At 40.7% G+C, this 19,260-nt stretch overlaps 1 protein-coding gene across 1 annotated transcript in view; it reads right to left on the bottom strand.

The window, feature by feature from the left end:
* Positions 1-5,131: 5,131 nt before the first annotated feature.
* Positions 5,132-19,260, bottom strand: part of Sphkap (SPHK1 interactor, AKAP domain containing) — a 127,524-nt gene continuing 113,395 nt past the window's right edge. Inside the window, exons 7-11 of the mRNA XM_004638224.2 lie at positions 17,285-17,455; positions 15,254-15,340; positions 13,114-13,166; positions 12,842-13,026; positions 5,132-5,687 (exon numbers count right to left, since the gene is read on the bottom strand). Coding sequence (XP_004638281.1) covers positions 5,544-5,687; positions 12,842-13,026; positions 13,114-13,166; positions 15,254-15,340; positions 17,285-17,455 — 640 coding nt within the window. The 3' untranslated portion in view covers positions 5,132-5,543. The remainder of the gene's footprint in view (positions 5,688-12,841; positions 13,027-13,113; positions 13,167-15,253; positions 15,341-17,284; positions 17,456-19,260) is intronic.

Below are 19,260 nucleotides of genomic sequence, written 5' to 3'. Positions count from 1 at the left end.
TCTTCTTCCTCTTCCTCTTCCTCCTCCTCCTCCTCCTCCTCCACCTCATCCTCCTCCTTCTTCTTCTTTTGTATTTTAGGGAAGGGTCTACAGGGTGTTCAGGGTCTCACTACTAGATCAGACTCATAGTGATCCATCTGTTTACAGCCTCCTAATAGTTGGGATTAGAGGCACGCGCCTCTATGCACAGTCTCAATTGCCCTCTCAGCGTGCCCCAGGGCCGGGGCCTGCATGGAAGGCAGGCCTGAGGAACAAACCCCAGCCCCTGCTTCTGCTTGCAGGCATTTTACTCATGCTTATTTTATATAAGCCATGCTGTACTCAATTTGCCTCCAAGTCTTGCTGATAATCTCCTTAATATTGCTTAAATTTACTCCCTTAAATTTAATATTCATTCAGAATCATCTCAATTTATTTGAGGCCAAACATTCCTGTGCAATTAAAATGAAAGGTGAACACCGAGCCTCTCATTTGCCTGAACTTGAAAACAATTTTATAAGATACCATAAGCACCTTTGTATACTGGGTAGCAGTTTCTCAACTAAGATCATTCAAATTAAACTGTATTTCTTGAATTAATGACAGAATAACATCATCTATAAATCAAGTTCCCCAAGGCCTGCTATCTTTTCCAGTTCACTCTGCCATTTGCTGTGGAAAAGATGTTGTCTGAGGGACCATGACAGATCCCACAGATGACTGTGTGGGGCCGTCTTCATGGAACTTCCAAGCAGGGAGTGTGACACTCATCTGGGCAGGACAAAGGGCAGATGACGATAAGGACTTGAGTAGGAAAGGTTCAGCTCAGAGGCCTGGGCTTCTCAGACCTTCTACCTTCTTCCAAGAGGTTGACTCTCGGCTGATGTCTAGGGGCGAAGTGCTGAATCTTCAAAATGTACTGCTTAACTGAGAGTGTGAAAGCATTTCAGTGTGCTCGATGTCTTGTCCTTAAGGTGGTATGACTTTGACCAGGTAATTTATGGTACTCGTGGTAATTGTTAGCCTTTTTTTGTGGCCTGGGAGAATGTTGGCACATGTACTGCTGAGATCAGTTGCCTGGCTGTAGCATGTCTATACTGGGAACCCCCAGTAGGCAAGCTGGACCCAGAGGCTTAGAAGGATGCCCTTGTTGGCAACTCTTTGCATCTGTTGCCACATATTTCATAGAGAACTAAGGATATCCTATGTAACCACACTGGGACAGGACACCTGAAAGCTTGCACACCTTCCTCCTGGACTTCGTCCTTTGTGTCTTTTTCCTTTCCTGATCTGAGTATGTCCTTTTGCTTCATTGAATCATAACTGTGAATCTGTGGTTTCTGAGTCATGTTCTTCCTTCTCACATATCACGAGCCTAAGGTTGGTTGTGGGGATGCCCAGATGCAATGCAGTATGAGGAAAACTTATCAGAGAGCTGTGGGGATCTCCTCACCCATGAACAAAGTAATCTTTCACCACATTATCTTAAGAGAGAACAATAGAACTCAGTGGGTCATGCATGAGTTCATGTGCTATTTCTCTTACACGCACCTCTGAATTGCACATACTTAGAAAGGATCCATGCTTGAGGAATGCATTTGGACACTGATATAAATAGAAATCCTCTTGAGATAAAAAGCCTCTAATTTTAGTTAGATTTCAGCTTCAAAGTTAACACCTTTCTTAGCGACTACCTGTATTAAAACCAAATCAAACTTCTAGCTGTGTTTCAGATTGCATTTCCTGGTCATGGCTTAGAATCATGCTTTTTGTCCTGAGAGTTTTCAGTTCTTTAGGGTCCCCACTCCCCACTTATTCAAATGACTTCCTCATAACTAAAAAAAAGGCTGGGATCAAATGTTTTCTTCCCGAAAATAACACCGAATGTCACCAGGTAGCAATAGATCCTGTTTTCCCACTCTATCCTACTTTGCCAGACTGTGTAGTATTGCATTATAACAATTCTTATGCACCATTCCTTTATTAGGGCTTGATGCATTTATTTTCCCTGGAGTCTTTGAGCTCTTAAGGGCCAGACTAAGCATGGTTCCTGTCTTCATTCAGACTGCCTAGTGTGGCTCTTGGCTTCCAGTAATCACCAAGAGTGTTTATTAAGTGGAGGGACATGTACTTGCTGAGTGGAGGAAAGACACTGAGCCCCACAAAGATGTCAAAGATACTTTTCATCAGGACCATTTATTGAGTCTTGATATGATTTACCTGAGTCCTGTTATGCTGGTAAGTGGCCATGATTAGAGAAATCCTCCCAAAAGTATTCTTAGAACATAAGTTTATTGTGAAGAATAAAACCTGTGAGACTTAACTAAAACTTATAGACATGCTCTACCTTGTTTACCTCTGATAAAGTTAGACAAACACTGATCCTCCGGATTCCTGTTATTTTTATGTCATGAATGATTAGTCAAACTGTACTCCTTGGTAAACTGGAACAAGATACTTATTGGCCCAACTCTCCTTTCCTTGGACCTGTGAAATTTGACCTGTTCTCAGCTTGCAGTGGTGTGCAGCCCCTCCTGAGAGAAAGGTAAAGCAGAAGCATTCTTGGTCTACCATATGGCCATGTCATTTTGATGCTTCACACTTTCTATCCCGTTTCCTCACATCTCATCATTTCTAGCCTTTTAACTTTTCATTGCAAAAGAAAATGTCCTTTTCCCTAACCACCAAGACAGCTGCTGAATTCATGCTTAGAGAAAGACAAGTGGTTGCCATCTCCACTGAAATAACAGCCCCCACTTCCTGCAATAATCACATTAAATAGGCTCTCTTTGCTGATATCTGGAACTTGTTTTTATTTGACAGGGCTCTTGGATTAATGGAGAGCTTTTCACTACACAAATATGCCTTCATCTTTTTGTTAGTGAATACAGTGGCCATGATTTCTGATGCTTTATTTGCATGCATTCTAGTAATATGTTCCTCAAATTCAAAGAGCCTTGGTGCATTTGCCTCTGACCCTTATGAGGTTGTCTCTAGTTCACTCATCCTTGGGTTGTTTAACTGCCAGGCCTGCAGCCTCCTCTTTTGCTTTTGTGTACTTTTCTTGTCCCTCAGACTTAATGGAAAGGCAATTGCCCATAGGCCTGGGGTAGAAGAAGCCTACTTTTTAGGTTCCGGCAGAGACCTTGGACTAGAGGCTACCGACTCCTTATCTTTAATGTGTAGTAGAAACTCAGGCCTTGGTCATTTAGCACACTAATTACATTAGTAGCTTACAATTAGCTTTGACTTTTTAACCCTAGAGATCATTTGACCATGCTTGGAGATACTTTGGGTTGTGACAACTGGAAGGACAATTATTGGCATCTAGTGGGGGGGGGGTTAGGGCTTCTGCTGAGCATCCCAGAAGGCACAGGACAATCCCCTGCAGTAGAAGATTACCCAGCCCCAAGCGTGAACAGTTCCGAGGGTAAGACACAATAATTTACATGAACATCACTGTTTCTAACAGATGCCGTGAAACACTTATTTGTTCAAAAATTGAAGGCAACACAGAGAAACTTACCTAAGGGGTACATTTACTTTCATCTAATAATATCATGACTTTTTTCTATCAAGTGCTTAAAGATTTTGGAAAAAATGATCCACAATTTGGCAACAGAGAAATTTATTGATTGTTTGCAACATTTGTACAACACATATAGCTTATCACATGGTTACAATCCAGTATTTGTGCTTTGTAGAATAAGTAAACATTTATTTGAGCACAACAAAAATCTACACATAATATTCTGAAATTGTTTAAAAATAAATATATCCTTTTCCATTGAGTAGCACAAAGAAGCACATTTTGGTTTGAGATGATGGATGGATTTTAAATTTGGTTCATGAATCAAATTAAACATACAATTTAAATTTGGACTATTTGCATAATAAATGCCCAGTGAACACTAGACAAGATTCCTGGCATGAGTGGATAGGGCAAAAGTATGGCTTGCAAGAAAACTTCCTTGGCATTTGAACATGTGGGTGACTAAGCAAGGCCAACAATAGTAGTGGGAGGCCTTGTTTATGTTTACAATATTTAAAAACATAGTAAAAGCATAGGATTTCAGAAGATCCTTAGCAAGTTTCTTTCATCATTTTAGTTGAAAGGAAAATAAAACCTTCTTAGGGAGATGTTAGATACTTTCATTTTCCACAAGAGTAAATTTCTGTTATTAAAATAATTTAAATGTAATAGTCTTTTTTTTAATCTCCTAAGCCCTGGACCAACATCATTGAGTAAGCAAGTCTGTTGTCATTACTGGTCACGTCTGACACAAGGGTTTTACCATGTGTGTGTCACTGTGAAGGTCATCAAAACAGCCTATCAGAAATGCAAGCATTGCCTCCTTCCTAACACAACAAACCACCAGGCTCAACATCAGTGAACAACCTCAGAGAACAATCTTTTCATGGTTTATTTACCTCTAGTCCAAATTAATATATTATTTAAGATAATAATCTCTCCATAATTTACAATAAATAAAATGAAAGTTTATACTTAGTACAATTTTATTCATAAACAGCTTTTTTTTTTCTTTTTTGTATTTAGAACAAGGTCTACAGGGTCTCACTACACAGATCGTACTCATAGTGATTCTCCTATTTTCAGTTTCCCAACCACTGGGACTACAGATGCACACCATCACACCCAGTCTCAATCACCCTCTCAGTGTGCCCCAGGGGCAGGGTCATCACGGCATGCTGGGGATTGAACCCTGGCTGCTGTGCTCGGCCTAAGCAGGTGCTTTAGTCTGCTGAGCTATCGGGCCAGCCCTTAATAAATAGATTTTAGTTTGAAAAAACCTACTTGTTTTCTTTTTAGTAAGAAAGCTTTCCCACAGGCTAAGAATTCTGTAATCATTTTACCTAAGTAATATTTTCATGGAAACAAGGAAGTCTTTAACCTCCCACTTCCTCAGTAGAATGCTGTTGGTTTTTTTAATTAATAAAGAGCCTAGAATTTGTTGGGAAGCAGTGGAATATTTATGAATGGGTTGCAGTAATTGAATGAAGTAGCTCAGTAGAGGACACAATACACTACTTGCTGTCTTTTCATATCTTCTCATTCTGATGTGAAAGTGAAGATCTTTTGCATAAACTTGAAAATTCTCATCCATATTTTAAGTGTTTGCCTAGGCTGGCAGTACAATAAAAATTACAGCATAGTTTATAAAATTATTTTCACCAATGAGTTCACATCGAGTTGTTTAACATAACTGAAGACATTCTACATCATTTGTATATTATTAAACATACATGAGCCCATCTTTCTTGGACCATGGGACTAACGGTAAGCTTTTTAATTTGGGCCCTCCCTGAAGTGTCTCTTTTGTACTCCTTTCCACTTCACAATCTTTTGAATGTGTTGTTTTGATTTATACAGGCCTATATTTTGGTTTCCATCAGTTATTCCACATTCACTGGCCTTGAGCAGTAGAGTTCTTAATAGTTCTGCTACTATGATGTGATGAATTGATAAAGTTCAGAGCATTGTGCAAACCACTGTTATCTAAACTGGGATGAAGGAAAGAAAGGCTCCCCTGGGCAAAACTGCCTTATCCCAGTTCCAGGAGCCAGTCAAAGAGACTTGGAACCCCCTCCTTCTGCTCCTCATGCATTTTGCAGTACTGCACAACTGCATGAAAGATATCCCCCACCTTCCAGGACTTCCGGTGGACCAGTCGCACGACATCTAGAAACTGGAACAAAACACAGAGTTAGGATGCAGGCATCACAGTATCCTTAAAGGTTTGCCATTGAGGTGGCTCTCCAGTCTATGGATGGTGTCTCTAGTCTCAGGCTACCATTTTCCAGGACGGTCTATTTTCTTTTTCGACATTTATTATAAGAGCCTTCATACAACTGAACTGGAATTTTCCTCAGAGCGGTTTCCATGGGAGGCAGCTAAATGCACCAAAGCTATTTATTTTTCTGAGCCAGTCTCCCACTTACTTAGTATATCATCAGGATTGCTTGTCTCTGGGTTAGATACCCTGCAACAGGACTATACAGCATGACTTTCTGTCTCTTATACCACAGACAATTTCTCATTGGATATGAATGTTTAAGTCAAATAAATTAAGTGCTAAAATTTCAAGTCAAGTCCTTCCATCTAGAGAAGCTCTTCTCCACTTCTGCTTGCCCCAGTCAACATCAGGAGAGTTTTTCAAAGTGACAGGGAAAGCAAAGGTTGAGAAAACACTTTGGTCACCTGGTGATCATATGAACCTCAGTCCGCCACAACCTAAAGACAAAGTTCTAGATTGAAAGCAACCTGGAGGCTTGAAGGGACAGAAGATGAGGAAATCACTACTGGGGAAATCACTATGTGCATGATGCTGTAGAAGAAAATGCAGCATGTAGCTTTCTCAAACTTTTGAGTCAGATGTATGTATGTATTTGGTACATAGTCTCACTACACAGCTTGGACTCAGTGATCCTTGGACTCAGTCTCCCCAGGGCTGGGATTACAGGTATGTGCCACCGCACCTGACCTTGGCGGGCAGCTTTGTGTGCCCAGGATGCTGGGGCTGGCATGGCATGCGGTACTGGGGATTGAATTTGGATCCTTGCACTTACCAGGCAGGTGCTTAGACCACCAAGTTATTTTCCCAGCCCCATAGTCAGATAATTTGAAAGGAAAGTAACATTAAGAACCAAAATCTGCAGAACATAAACATGTAGAACACATCACATGTCCTGCTCTGAACACCCGTGGGGCAGGCATCAAGAGATGACAGAGTGTAGGTTGGGGACATGCAAAGTTGGTGATGGAGCCATGGGATTCCTAACCCAGCGGAGTGGCCTTAGTGCTATGGCATCTTTCTAAGTTTTTGTAGCAGAAGAGGGTAGCATTGGTATTTATTTGATGCATAAAGAGAAATGATAGGCTGAGAATCTAATATTTTTTTTTAGGAAGAAGTGCCTATTTGATAAGAAGATGGGGATGGCTGTCCAGTTATATTTCTTTAATGCTTCATTCTAGGAATCTTTGTATTCTACTTTTTGCATTTACTCATACTTCAGAGATCAATAAGAAGTCAGATTGCTAATTTTGTTTTTAGTTTGGAGCTATTAATTCATCTCAGTTACTGAGAAGTTGTCTCGTGGAAAACGACTATTACCTTATATTCTTTCTTTCAGCTGTGAAAGCATCAACTATTTAAAGGGTTACAAAAACTAGGGCTTTGTTGTGTTCACTTGCATTGTTTAGGTGTAATCAAAATAATGTAATTTTATAGTCTAGACAATGAAATACTTATTTTTAATAGCTAGAAATGCAACTGCTGTCATACAGAGTTCTGGGATGTTGTAAAAGGTGACAGGAGCAGAGAACTATGACATCTCAGATAGTGACATCCCAGGGGAAGAGTCACAGGTTATCCATCTTCTGTACCTTGTGCCTGCAACTAGAAGATGCTTAACAAATATTTTCTAGATGACAGAAGGGGTGGGTGACAAAATGTGAGCCAAATATACTCAAAGTTCACAGAGAACTGTTCACAATATGGGTGGATATCTGCATCATTGAAGAAAACCCTTAGGTAAGTACTCACTCAAGTTTTAATGAATATATGTCATTAAAACATAAACTTATATAGCTATGGGATGCCTGCTTAATCATTTTCCACTGATAAAGTACCCCAGAAAAATGCTCAGATTTTATGGATAGAGGAGTTGGCTGAACAGCCAGGTGGGAGGCCCTGGCAGTGTGTCAGGAGCATAGAACTGTTCATGGCGCATGCCTCCTCTGACAGCAACAGGCCTGGCAGGTGCATCCTGGGGTGAGATGCTCCTCACCTCTTTTTACTGCTCACTCTGTTGGAAATGGTGACTTAGCTCACGGGGCTCCATCACCCTGTGCTAGAATTTAAGAGAAACCAGTAGCTGGCTGGGTCTCTTCTCATCCTGGTGGTCATCTTGTCTCTTTAGTTCCTGACATATTTGGACCAGGTGGAAATCTTTTGCTTATCCTGCAGTCCCTTTCACTAAAGGACATTTCCCATGGCTACTAGGGACTTACAGAGACATAGAAAATGTAACTTTGGGAAGTGTTCCTTAAACTTTAATGTGAATGAAAGAGGCATGCCATGTGTCTGATTGGAGTAAGAGGAGAAAACATGGCTTTCAGAACACCAGTCCCAAGGGAAATGAACCAGGAAAGGATAAGGCACCTTTGCATGGTTCAGTTTCTCAGCCTTTTCCCAGCCTACTGAAGATCTAGGAAGTGGGTATTCCTGATGAAGAAAAGCTGGATGACAAGTTCTGAGGCCTCCCTGAGAAAGGCTTATGCATGTGTCCCTTCTCTCTCAACATTCCCCTGCGCAGTGACCAGTGACGTTCAGCTGAGGTCATCCCTGTGGGTCCATTTTTCCCTTTACATGTCTTATAAATGTGCACTCCTTGTAAAGCCTACCGACATAAAACTAGCCTGTGCTCCTTTGCATATTTTTTTTGTAAACTCCCGCTCACCACACCATTGCTTTATCGATTTTGCATGTCAGAATAATTGCCCGGGGTAGGAAGGTCAAGGCTCTGGGGAAGACAATATTCACTAGAGCCTTCCTAGAAGGTTTGTTGCCCCAGAGATCACTGGAAGTCAAACTTTAGCATCCTTCCATTTATTTGGAGTCAAGTCAGAGGCCTCTTTCTGTGGTGAGGACCCCAGGAGGCTGATGACTGGCCCAAAGTTGTGACAGTGACCTGGCAGTGAGGCCACTCTGCCAGCAGTGTGTGAGATGGCTGCAGGCTAGAATCCACCTCATGATTTCTAAGTCAAGGCTGATACTTCAATAGAGCACTTTTTAAACACGATCTGTCCTTACCAAAAATAGCATGCTCTGAGGCTTTGATGATTTAATCTCAGACACCTTGAAACATATGGACACTAATGAATAAGAAGGTCACATGCTTTCTTTACTAAAAAAATAGATACCTGGAAGGATAATGAAGCAACCAGACAAGGACATTTGCAGCTTATCACTACAGGCTTTTAGAGCCTCCTTCTACTGAGTACCTCAGCTCTCTTCACACCCGTCTCAAGCTCAGTGAGTGTCTGAATCTACTGAGTTTTGCTCAGACTCATGGATTGATGTTGTCTTAATCAGCTTTAGTGTTTTCTTTCCGCTGTCTTTAAAAGCAAACATCAACACTTTATTTCCCAATGAACATCAATTGGATTTCTCCTCTATAGACCTCAGAGGCACTTCTTGAGCAGAGTGAAATAATTTTGGCTGTCTCATTTGGGAAAAGCACTACATGGTTGGGGACTTTGATATTCTCAGGTGCATTTAATAGAATAGGTTCTTTATTTAACAAAATCATATGGTGGAATTTGCGGCAGTTGCTGCGAGCTATGAAATTTTTGGGAAACCTTCAACTTAGCACTTCTGAAGCGAGCTACCATCTTGTGCTCCAAGGCAGACTGAGTTCAGTAAGTGCAAGAGCACTGGGTTCCACATCGCTCCTGAAATAATGGTTTACAGAGTCATGATTCTTTTCACAAAGAAGACCCTGAATACAAGTCCCTGCTCCTTGGGTCTTCCACCCAAGTGAGATTTTGAACTAAATGGTCAGAGAATCAGGTTTGTAGAAGCTCCTCAGTTGATTCAAGCACTCACTGAGCTTGAGAATTCTTACTGAAGAATTCAGTTCGAGATGATCCCTCATGTTTATAAATGAAAAGCCTCAGGACATAATTCTTCCTTATTTTCCCTTTCCTTTTGTGCCATATTTCTTGATTGCTGATGAAATGTTTATTTTCTTAGAAAAATACTTTTGTGGAAGGACAACATTTTCTTTAAGGATTGAAAATCAGGTGGTACAAACAAATATCTAGCCAGGGCATGGTTTATGTGATTCAGGTGTTGGTAAGACATGTTTCACTCTTGTACCGGTTGGGAATTTATGCTGTATTGATTCATATAATGATTATTTTTTTCTAAAAGGTGAATTGAAACAAAAATCTATGCCATTAGGTTACCACTGAAAAAATGTACCATGTAATTAATATTTATATTCAGAGAATTGTAAGAGAAAAATTTGGAAAGCAGCCCTCTCTTCATTTTTCAAAGAACCTGGGAAGATTCTTTGGATGTGAGCATCCACGTTTCTCTCCCCATGGGGCAGGGTACCATACAGGGTGGGGTCAAACGGTGTGCTCTTTGACTGGATTCTTTGCACAGGCAATGCTAGGTGGTGAAACTGAAGGGGAGTGTGTCAGGTGGTGATCCACTCACTACCTTGTGAACAAAGATGTGGCAAATGAAGGACATCTGGATTTAGTTTTCTAGACAAGCAGGTGGGTTTGGGCATGAAAAAAACATTTTATTGGTCAGTGAGAGAGGCAAAAGTAGGAGAGGGCTTGGAAAATAAATTAGATCTTGTTTCTTCAGTACCTTATCTCATTGGCTGACACTACAGAGACCAGGAAGCTATCTAAATTATGAGCCATAAGGTAGAAGAAAATTGTGTCTCAGACTACTAGATTTTGGCACCCACTACAAATTAAAGTGTAATTATCTACTAAAAATTACAAATTATAAATCTAGGGCACCTTAACTTGAGAGAAACTTATTTTTTGTTTGTTTGTTTTTTGGTACCAGGGATCAAACTCAGGACCTTGCACTTGCCAGGCAGGTGCTTGTGCTGGTGAGCTATCTCCCTGGCCCTCTACTTTTTAATAAAGAGCAACTGGGAAGTGTTTTATGAGAATGTAAACCTCAGGGACTTGGATCAACTACTACAGTCAGAGGAATCCCTCAAGTGCCAGTCTCTGTTGAGTCCCAGTTCGCTCACTAGTAAGAAAGACAATGGGATCCATTCTGCTTTTTTCATAGGGCCACAAAGAGGTCAGTATGATGAGACACCCGGGGAATTCCTGGGGTAAAATGTGAGAAAACACATGGCAGCTCTGATGGGCAGGGTCCTAAAAAAGCCACCAAGACATCTGCCCTTAATCCTTTTATTGTTTTTAATTAGATGTCCTCCAAAGCCTCATGTACTCATAGCTGGGGCTTTTGCAAAACAATTGCATGATGCAGGTGTGATACTCATCAGTGGGCTAGCCTGGGGATGCGTTCATAGTTAAATGTGATGTTCAGAGGTGAAGCCTGCTTAGAAGAGGTGTTCGCGAGGGGCGTGGTCTGAAAGGGTCTCTCTCCCTTCCTTGTCCTTTGATCTCACTCTACTTCCTGTCTGACATACCCTTAACTGTCCTCTGACATGTGCTACTGCCATGCTATTTGCCTTGGGAGTCAGTCGACTACAGATTGAAAGCTTTACAAACACTGAGTCAAAAATTTCTTAAATTGTGAGTGTTGGGTATTTTGTCCTAGTAACAAATAAAGTAACTAAGACAAACCCCAAAGCCAGGGATAGTATGAAGCAGGATGTCCTGGCCCTGTGAATTTACATGGTGAAAGGAATTCATTGGTTAACATTAAGTTAGTCAAAAGAAAGAAAATCAGAGGTACCTAATCTAATTACGCAGACCTTTAAAAGCAGAGGTGTTTCTGCCAGGTGACAGAGGACAGCAGAGGGACACGATTAAGAATAAAAAGGGGCCATGACAAGAACTGTGTGCTGCTCTAGATGCTGAGAGTGGCTCTTGGTTGACAGCCTGCTAGCAGGTGGAGACTTCAGTCCTATGAATGCAAAGGACTGAACTAGGACAGTGACCCAAATGAGCTTGGGTGTTTATTCTTTTCTAGAGCTTTCCAGATAAGACTCCAATCAGGATGATCTCTTGATTTCTGTCTTGTCACTCCTGGAAAGAAATCAGGATCTCATTTCACTTCTGACCTGCAGAGCTGGGTATTGTTTTAACTTCAAAAATTTGTGGTAATTCGTTTGACAGCAGCATAAAACTAATACAGCATCATTATCTTTCAAAGGAACATGCATTTAAATTATGGGACTTTGACTTTGAAGACACAGTGTGGTGAGTTCATGACTTAATCTTTGTGGCTGAGATTCTACCACAGTTACTGCTAAGTTTCAAGGCTCTGGCTTTAGCATGGAAGTTGCTATGAATTATAATGTTGGCAGAGGACCTGTTCCTAAATGTTTTATTTCTAGAAGATATAAAATGATAATAAGGACATTCCCCTAATTCAGACCTGTTTAGTAGAAAATCAAAATGTGTTTTCTTTGACTCTGTATCACAGCTTGCTTTAAATAACAGCAGCATGGCCTCATTATAGATAAGGTCATGTTTTCCTGTGTTTGCTTTAACATGTTCTCAGTGGCTTGAATCATTGCTGTCACATGCCAGCCACTGGGACAGTTATGCATGCATGGAACAACCAGCGATTCAGACCTGCCCAGCAGAGAGAAGTATGAATTAAGGCCTCATCCTTAGCCTGGTAGATGAGCATTTTGAAGAGGCTAGACACCGAGCAAGAAAACATCAACATAAAATTTTGAAAATATCTTTAAAATAACTTTGAAAAAGTTTGCAGCTCCTCAATTTACTTTTCTTACCACCATCAACTAGTTAAAACAAATCAAGGGTCAGAGAATCCATAATCATGCTTATATTTAAACAGAAGTTTTCATCACCGTACTCAGGAGGCTGAGGCAGAAGGATTGCTGAGAATTGGAGGCCATCCTGGGCTACATACCGAGTTCAAGGTCAGCCTCCTGAACTATGTGATGAGACCCTGTCTCAAAGAAAAGAAAGGAAAAAAAAGAAAGCAAAACAAAAACAACAATTTTCAAATTTCTCCTCCAATTCTGAGGTCAAGATAAGTCAAGATCAAACACATCAAACTCTTTAGTATTAAGTGAGTTTTCAGCAGTGATAAAATCGCAAAGCTTTATTGAAATCCTACCCCAAAATGGAACATGGTACCTTTTCAATTCTGTTTTCTTGAGATTTTTTAAAGTAGATGGTGGGAATTCCGAGCTCAGAAGCAGCTATCCACTGCAGAGTGGCTCGAAGCTCAGCATCGGGGCACTCTGGCTCCAGGTCGAAGTTGATCACCAGCAGGTTCCTCTGGTGGCTGGCTACTGTCCCTGTCAGTCCAGAGGCTTGTTCTGAAGAGACACAACCACACTCTCATCCTGATTTCCAATGGGATATCCCAGGCCATTGTGTGTCAAAAGTAGGGGAACATGACTTACCCTTGATGATTTGTGACTGTCCTTTAAGAATCTCCTTTTCTTCTACTAATTCACTTTGGGAGAAAACAACAGTATGTGATTGATGATGCTTAGGAAGAGAAAACATGTAAATGGAAGATGAGGTGATAGGCCTTATTGACCCGCAAGCTTCTGAAGTTCATCCTAGATTTCTCATTCTCATAGAGCACAGTAAAGTGGAAAAATATACGTGTAATATTACAAAGGATTTCTGGGTCTGCAATATGTAACTACCTCTACCTGAGAAGTATCAATGACTGAATGAATTTAATTAGGATAATATGTATGAGGGGATCAGAGAGTTACATTTTTCTCTTTAAACTCCTTTCCATAAACTTTCACAGGGTTATAATTCAAGGCAAGATTTCGATCATTAGTTCTCATTTAGAGATTTATCTTTTTGCATTTTACTTTTCATTTAATGGGCCTTATGTTTCTGTGCTGTCATAATGATTTTCCCATACTACCATAGCAACATGGATTTTCATTTTAATATAGGAAAGTAACGTTTTTACATGAATATTGTTCATTCACCTGAAGGCATGAACCTATGACCCTCGGAACTTGGATTTTATAGCAAAATATCTTAGTGGGTTGAAAATATTCTTTTCTATTCCTTTTATTGTGTATAAGTATAGGATGACAGGAGTGTTTTAGAATCAGGGAATCATAACTGAAGCATTTCACTAGCTATAGTAATATTTAACATTGGTGATGTTTTTGCATGTTGTGTACATAACACACAGCCTTGTATAGAGCCTTGGGAGAGCTCAGTAAAACTTAACAAGTGACAGCACATGGTACAATGCTGAAAGGAAGTGACCATGGTGGGAAGCCTATAAATGGCTTGTTTTTATACTGTCTAAAAATTCATAATTAGGACCCAAAAATATGGGTTTTGATAGACGATTCTCCCCTATTCTCTGTTGGTATTTATGGCTGGCTGACAAATTTCTTTGTGCTGATGAATTACCCGGTTAGTGGTGACTTTCCTCGATGTTGAAAGAGTCCTGCATGGTGATTCTTTCACTGTACACTACTTGTTTGTAGAACTGTCAGTTCCCTAAGGGAGTAGAATTTGTGATGTATCTCATACATGTGACATAAGTGACAAGACAAATGGCAGTCAGTTTCTGCTAATCTGGATCATGGGTGCTGAGTCTGGGAGGTGGTTATCTTGCTTTCTATGTGCATAGGTTTCTCTGAACTTGTAGGCTGTGCTGCAGACAAAGGTGAAAAAGGCAGCTAAACAAACACTTCCTGGTTTAGAAAAAATAATTTACCACAAAGCAGAATTTTTTTTGTTCTTAAAAAAGGAAGAAAATGTGTGTGCTCCTTTGTACTTGTGTAGATGGCTCTGTGAAATAACACAGGCCGCAGTGGACCTCAGCCATTGAGGAAGACGCCAGGGTCAGCGGTTTTAGCTACAAACCATAGAGGAACTAGGCTAGGGAGAAAATTTAGTCCTGATGATTCTTTTTTATTTTATAAATATCCAAATAAGCAATGCCATAACAGTCAAACCTAGACTTCAATTCACCTATTTTTTCCAGAGCAATCACAAACTTCAGAAGTCATGCTGACCTCAGGTGGCTCCCCGTCTGTGCCATGCTTCTCAAAGTAGTTTCTCCTTTGGCCTTTTATAAGAGACCATATCGTGGGGAGCAGAGCCACTGGGTAGCGCCGACACATCTGGGTCATGGCAACCAGTTTTTACTGACACATTTCGTAGCGATAATCCCAGGTGTCCTCAGCAATGGGAAAGCCACTCGCCCTCCATTCTGTTGGAGTGACTGTGTTTTATAGTGAAGGCTGGTCGGATTTAAATGGAGGTTTTGCTTCTGTTTGTACAAGTAAGTGAAATTATATGCACTACGTGTGTTGAGAAGCCTTATATGAGATGACTGTTCCACATGGAGCAGATTGGAAGCCCGGGAAGCAGGTGAGGTGCTAATAGGGCGGTGCCTGTTTCTGGCCTGAATCCTCTCTCCGGTGACATGGACCCACGGCAGCACAGACACAATGGAACCGGTGGTTGGGCACACCCTGAATGATCAAAATGGATTGCCAGATGGAGTTGGAATAGCAGTCTCACAATCACTTCATCTCAGAGGCTACTTACTTAATCATGGGAGAAGGTGGTATGCTTTCCTGATAAGTGTCCAGGTCCATAATGCCAAGACTGCTAGTGGCACTACTGTTGCCATTGCTGACAAAGCAAAAGTTTACATATTAATGCCCGTCACCACCCCCTGACCATGCTGCTGATGTTCGTGTTCTGTTGTTGTGAGAGGTCCTTCCGTGGTCCCCAGGAGAGCACTGTTTTGTGGATACATATTTCTAATTATTTTGGGAAGAGACATAAGACAGAAGGCTAACAGGTTCAAACTAACAGGACAACAGTAATAATAATAACAACAGTTTTTAATTTCTAAAGTGATGCTACAGATAGTGGGTCAGACCTAGTAAATAACCAGATTCCCTTTTCTTTCTCATAGTAGTCAGGGGCATAATATTCACTTATCAGTAAGAGATTGGCTTTTGCTGGGTATGTCTGCAGAGAAATTGCTGAAAATTCTGCAAGGAATATACCACATTGTGTATCTGCCTGCATCTTGGAAAATTTAATAGAAAGTTACATTGTCTCTTGGCCTCTCTGGAGGTTTTTCTCAAGAGAATTTCATAGGATTTCACAGTATGCATGCCTGGCTTGCTTTCCTAGGGATGAAAGAATTTGCAGGCACAAAGACAGTGCAATGTGAAAGTTCTATCACCTTACAATTTTCGAGGAAGAACAACATAGACTACCTGATTTATTGTCAAGAAGGAGGGCTATGTAGTGCATCTTCTTTATAGATGGCACAACTCACACATGATCTACTTACTAAGGTGGCACTTACTTACTGAAATGCAGCAGAGTTAAGCCAAATGTTAGGCTCTGCCTGTGCTTATGAAGTAAAAGTATCCAATTTTACCAAACTCACTGAATCTCCTCTCCTTCTCTGTTTCACAAGGATGTCTTTTCCAAGCAGGGTTTTGGAAGGGTGACTGCTCGTGTGCCACATAATGGAATAATATTCCTTTAGTACCCACCAGATGCCCTCAATTATAAATTCTCTGCTGAAGTCTCAGGTGGCTCACACAATCTATTCACAGATTGCAATCAGATGAGTCAAAATTGTTCTGGAGGTCATTAACCCTCTAAACTGCTGCTGTGAAAGCCAAAGATGTGGATTGTTTTTTGCTTCTTAACTCCATCTTGTGGCATTTGCCAGCAGTTTTTGGCATTTTAGACACACTGTTAAACATTATGAAATGTTCCTACATGTAAACAAACTGAGCCACCAGAAATGAAGCTTTCCAGGATCCCTACATACACTCAGAGGCTTCGGAATCTCGCTGTCCTTTTGGCTTCTCTGGAAGCCCTGTAGACCTGTTGGTCCAGGGGCAAATACACTGTATGACTCTGAACAAACATGGGAGAGATTCTTCTAGAGGTTCCACCTCACAGAGGGATAGCTTTAGTTTGTGTCTGCTAACTGCTCAAGTCCTTTCAAATCTAATATCTCCTAAGCAGCTATGTCTTCCAGAAATACAATAGAGGGAAAGGAAGATAAAGGTAAGAAACAGGCCAAACAACATAACACAGTGGGGCAAATGCTTGTCTTATATGAACTAAGCTTGTGGGGTCTGGGGAGATGGCTCAGTAGAATAAGCGCTTCCCTGGCAAGCGCAAGGGTCTGAGTTCAATCCCCGGTTCCGAAAAAAAAAAAAAAAAAATAAAAAAAATAAACTAAGCCTGTGTTGCATCTGAGATATAAATGAATCAGACAGAAAGTTGAAACACATGAAGGGTAATGGCAGCTCTCCATGAACAAAAATCACAGTGCTAGTGCCAGTGCACTGAATGTACTAGCTTGGGGCTTTTGGGCAAGGGGATGTTTATTCATCTTTACTCAAGGAAATCTGAGGCCTAAGTGGACATGAAAATATCTTTCAGCATGAATCATGACATGCAGAGACTTTGACTTAGAGTTTTTTCTTTTTCTTTTTCTCTCCCTATTTGGGAGACTTTGTGGAGAGCTATCAAGTGTATTACTTGGACCCTGTCTGTGAAGGCCACTTTCTGGTAAGACATATGAATAGCAGGTACCTCATGGATCGTTCGCTGAGCTGTAGGAAGCTACTCGTGTCATCTGGGTTGTCCTCTTCATTGGCTAGCTGGGACCAGCTGCCTGTACTCTCCTCTCTGCTGCTGGGAGGGCTGGGAAAGGCTTCTGTTGTGACTTCGGCTTCTGCTGCATCTCTGGCATCAAGACTGTCGCTGTAGACAGCAAGACCTTATTACCAAGGGGGGGCACAACATGGGACCTTTCGCTGAGCCCACGCTGGACACTGTTGACTCTGGGTCTCTACCACAGTGAGCAGAATGTCACTGGAAACCACTGGAATCTTTCTTTGGGCTGATCCTTCCTTCAGAGCTTGTCATTATTTAGATTTGAAAAGTATGCCCCAAATTGTAATGCATTTAGAGGTGGAGCTTTTGGTAGATGTTTGGTTCATGGGAGCACTATGGGTTAGTTCACTGCTCATAGTTGGATGTGCTAGTCACATCCACTCCAATGTGGGCCCTGTTGGAGGAAATGGCTCACTGAGACTGTGGCTTCGGAGGGTAGATTGCTCACTCTTGCTCTTCCTTCTGCTATTCCTTGGCTACCCTGAAGTGAACATCTTTGCTCCATCACACTCTCCTGCCTGCTTTGGAGTGAGCTGACCATAGGCTGAGACATGAGAAACCATGAGCCAAATAAACATTTTCTTTTTTAAGTTGTGGACCTTAAGCATTTTTTATCAGGGGTGGGGAAGCTGACTAATACAGTGCCCTAGGATACACTTTGCCTCTTCAGAATTACTCTCCATTAGCTCTTCCACTGAGCAGCAGCCTTCAGGAACTTGGAGTACAATGTAGAACTTGTTAAGGGGCAATAGTGCTTCAAATGAAGATACACAATTCTTCCCAATAATTTTGATTGGGTGATTCTAGAGAAGGGCCTAGTGATCTGCAATTTGATCAACTACCCTGCACCATTCTAATGTGATATGTGGACCATGCTGGGAGAAAAATATCCATCGCAGTTCTGCTGCTTTCCCCAGTCATTTTTCCTGAAAATACCTCATAATGTAGTTTGCATTTGCAGGCACAGTTTACACTGTCTTCTCTCTGAACCCTCTGGCTTACATCAGCACCACTTCTCAGAATTTTTACATTTTTTAATCAAGGAATGCTCCAGAACACTTAGGATTTGATCTGATATCATTTGTCGTCAAAACCTCTCTTCCCTGTTTTTCTATGAATTTCTCCTTCTCTGGTCACCCCTTGCCTAAAGCCTAGTTCTCTGTTTCTCTTTTAAGTGTCACTGTAGCTACTTCTGACTGACTTGCTGCCTCTTGTCCACAGACTATCCCGAAGCAATCTCACCGATTCTCCTGTCAGTGTAAATAGCTTCAAAATGTGAACCTCAGTCAAGCCTCTTTCCCTCTGGATTGTGGGGCTCCTCTGTCAGTTGGCCTTTTAGACATTTCCTATCTGTCTCATTAATATCTCATAATCAATATTTAAAATGAATTCTGATCTCCCATGCTCTTCCTGTGCTTCTTATTTTCATTGATCTCTCTGAGTATTGGGTCTTAAGATTCATTCTTCTGATTTCTCCTTGCCTCATATATTCAGTTACTAAGATGTTTTAGTTTTATCTCCATGGTATCTCACACGTATTCACTTATAACTGTCTCTGTACTCATGAAATTATATAATTTATTTAATTTAAATTTAATTTTATTTTTTAACTCATTAATAACTATTGAAAACCAATAATAATTATATAGCAAATTAAAAAATTTAGACAAATAGTGAAATGTGAAAGATATATGATATAAAGTCAATTTCAGAAAAATATTTCTGAAATGAATATATAACATGAGATTAATTATAGATTGCACATTGTAAAAATTATTTACAAGCTTAATATAACAAAAATTGTCTAAAATAAGCATGAAAAAGAGAGAGTTTACATATCTGTCATATGTTCAGTCTGTGCCAAAATCAAGAAACATATTCATACAATTAGA

This window comes from Octodon degus, unplaced genomic scaffold, assembly GCF_000260255.1.
Source record: "Octodon degus isolate 3935 unplaced genomic scaffold, OctDeg1.0 scaffold00096, whole genome shotgun sequence".
In the NCBI taxonomy this organism is placed as follows: domain Eukaryota; kingdom Metazoa; phylum Chordata; class Mammalia; order Rodentia; family Octodontidae; genus Octodon; species Octodon degus.
This window is presented reverse-complemented; position numbering and strand designations above follow the sequence as displayed.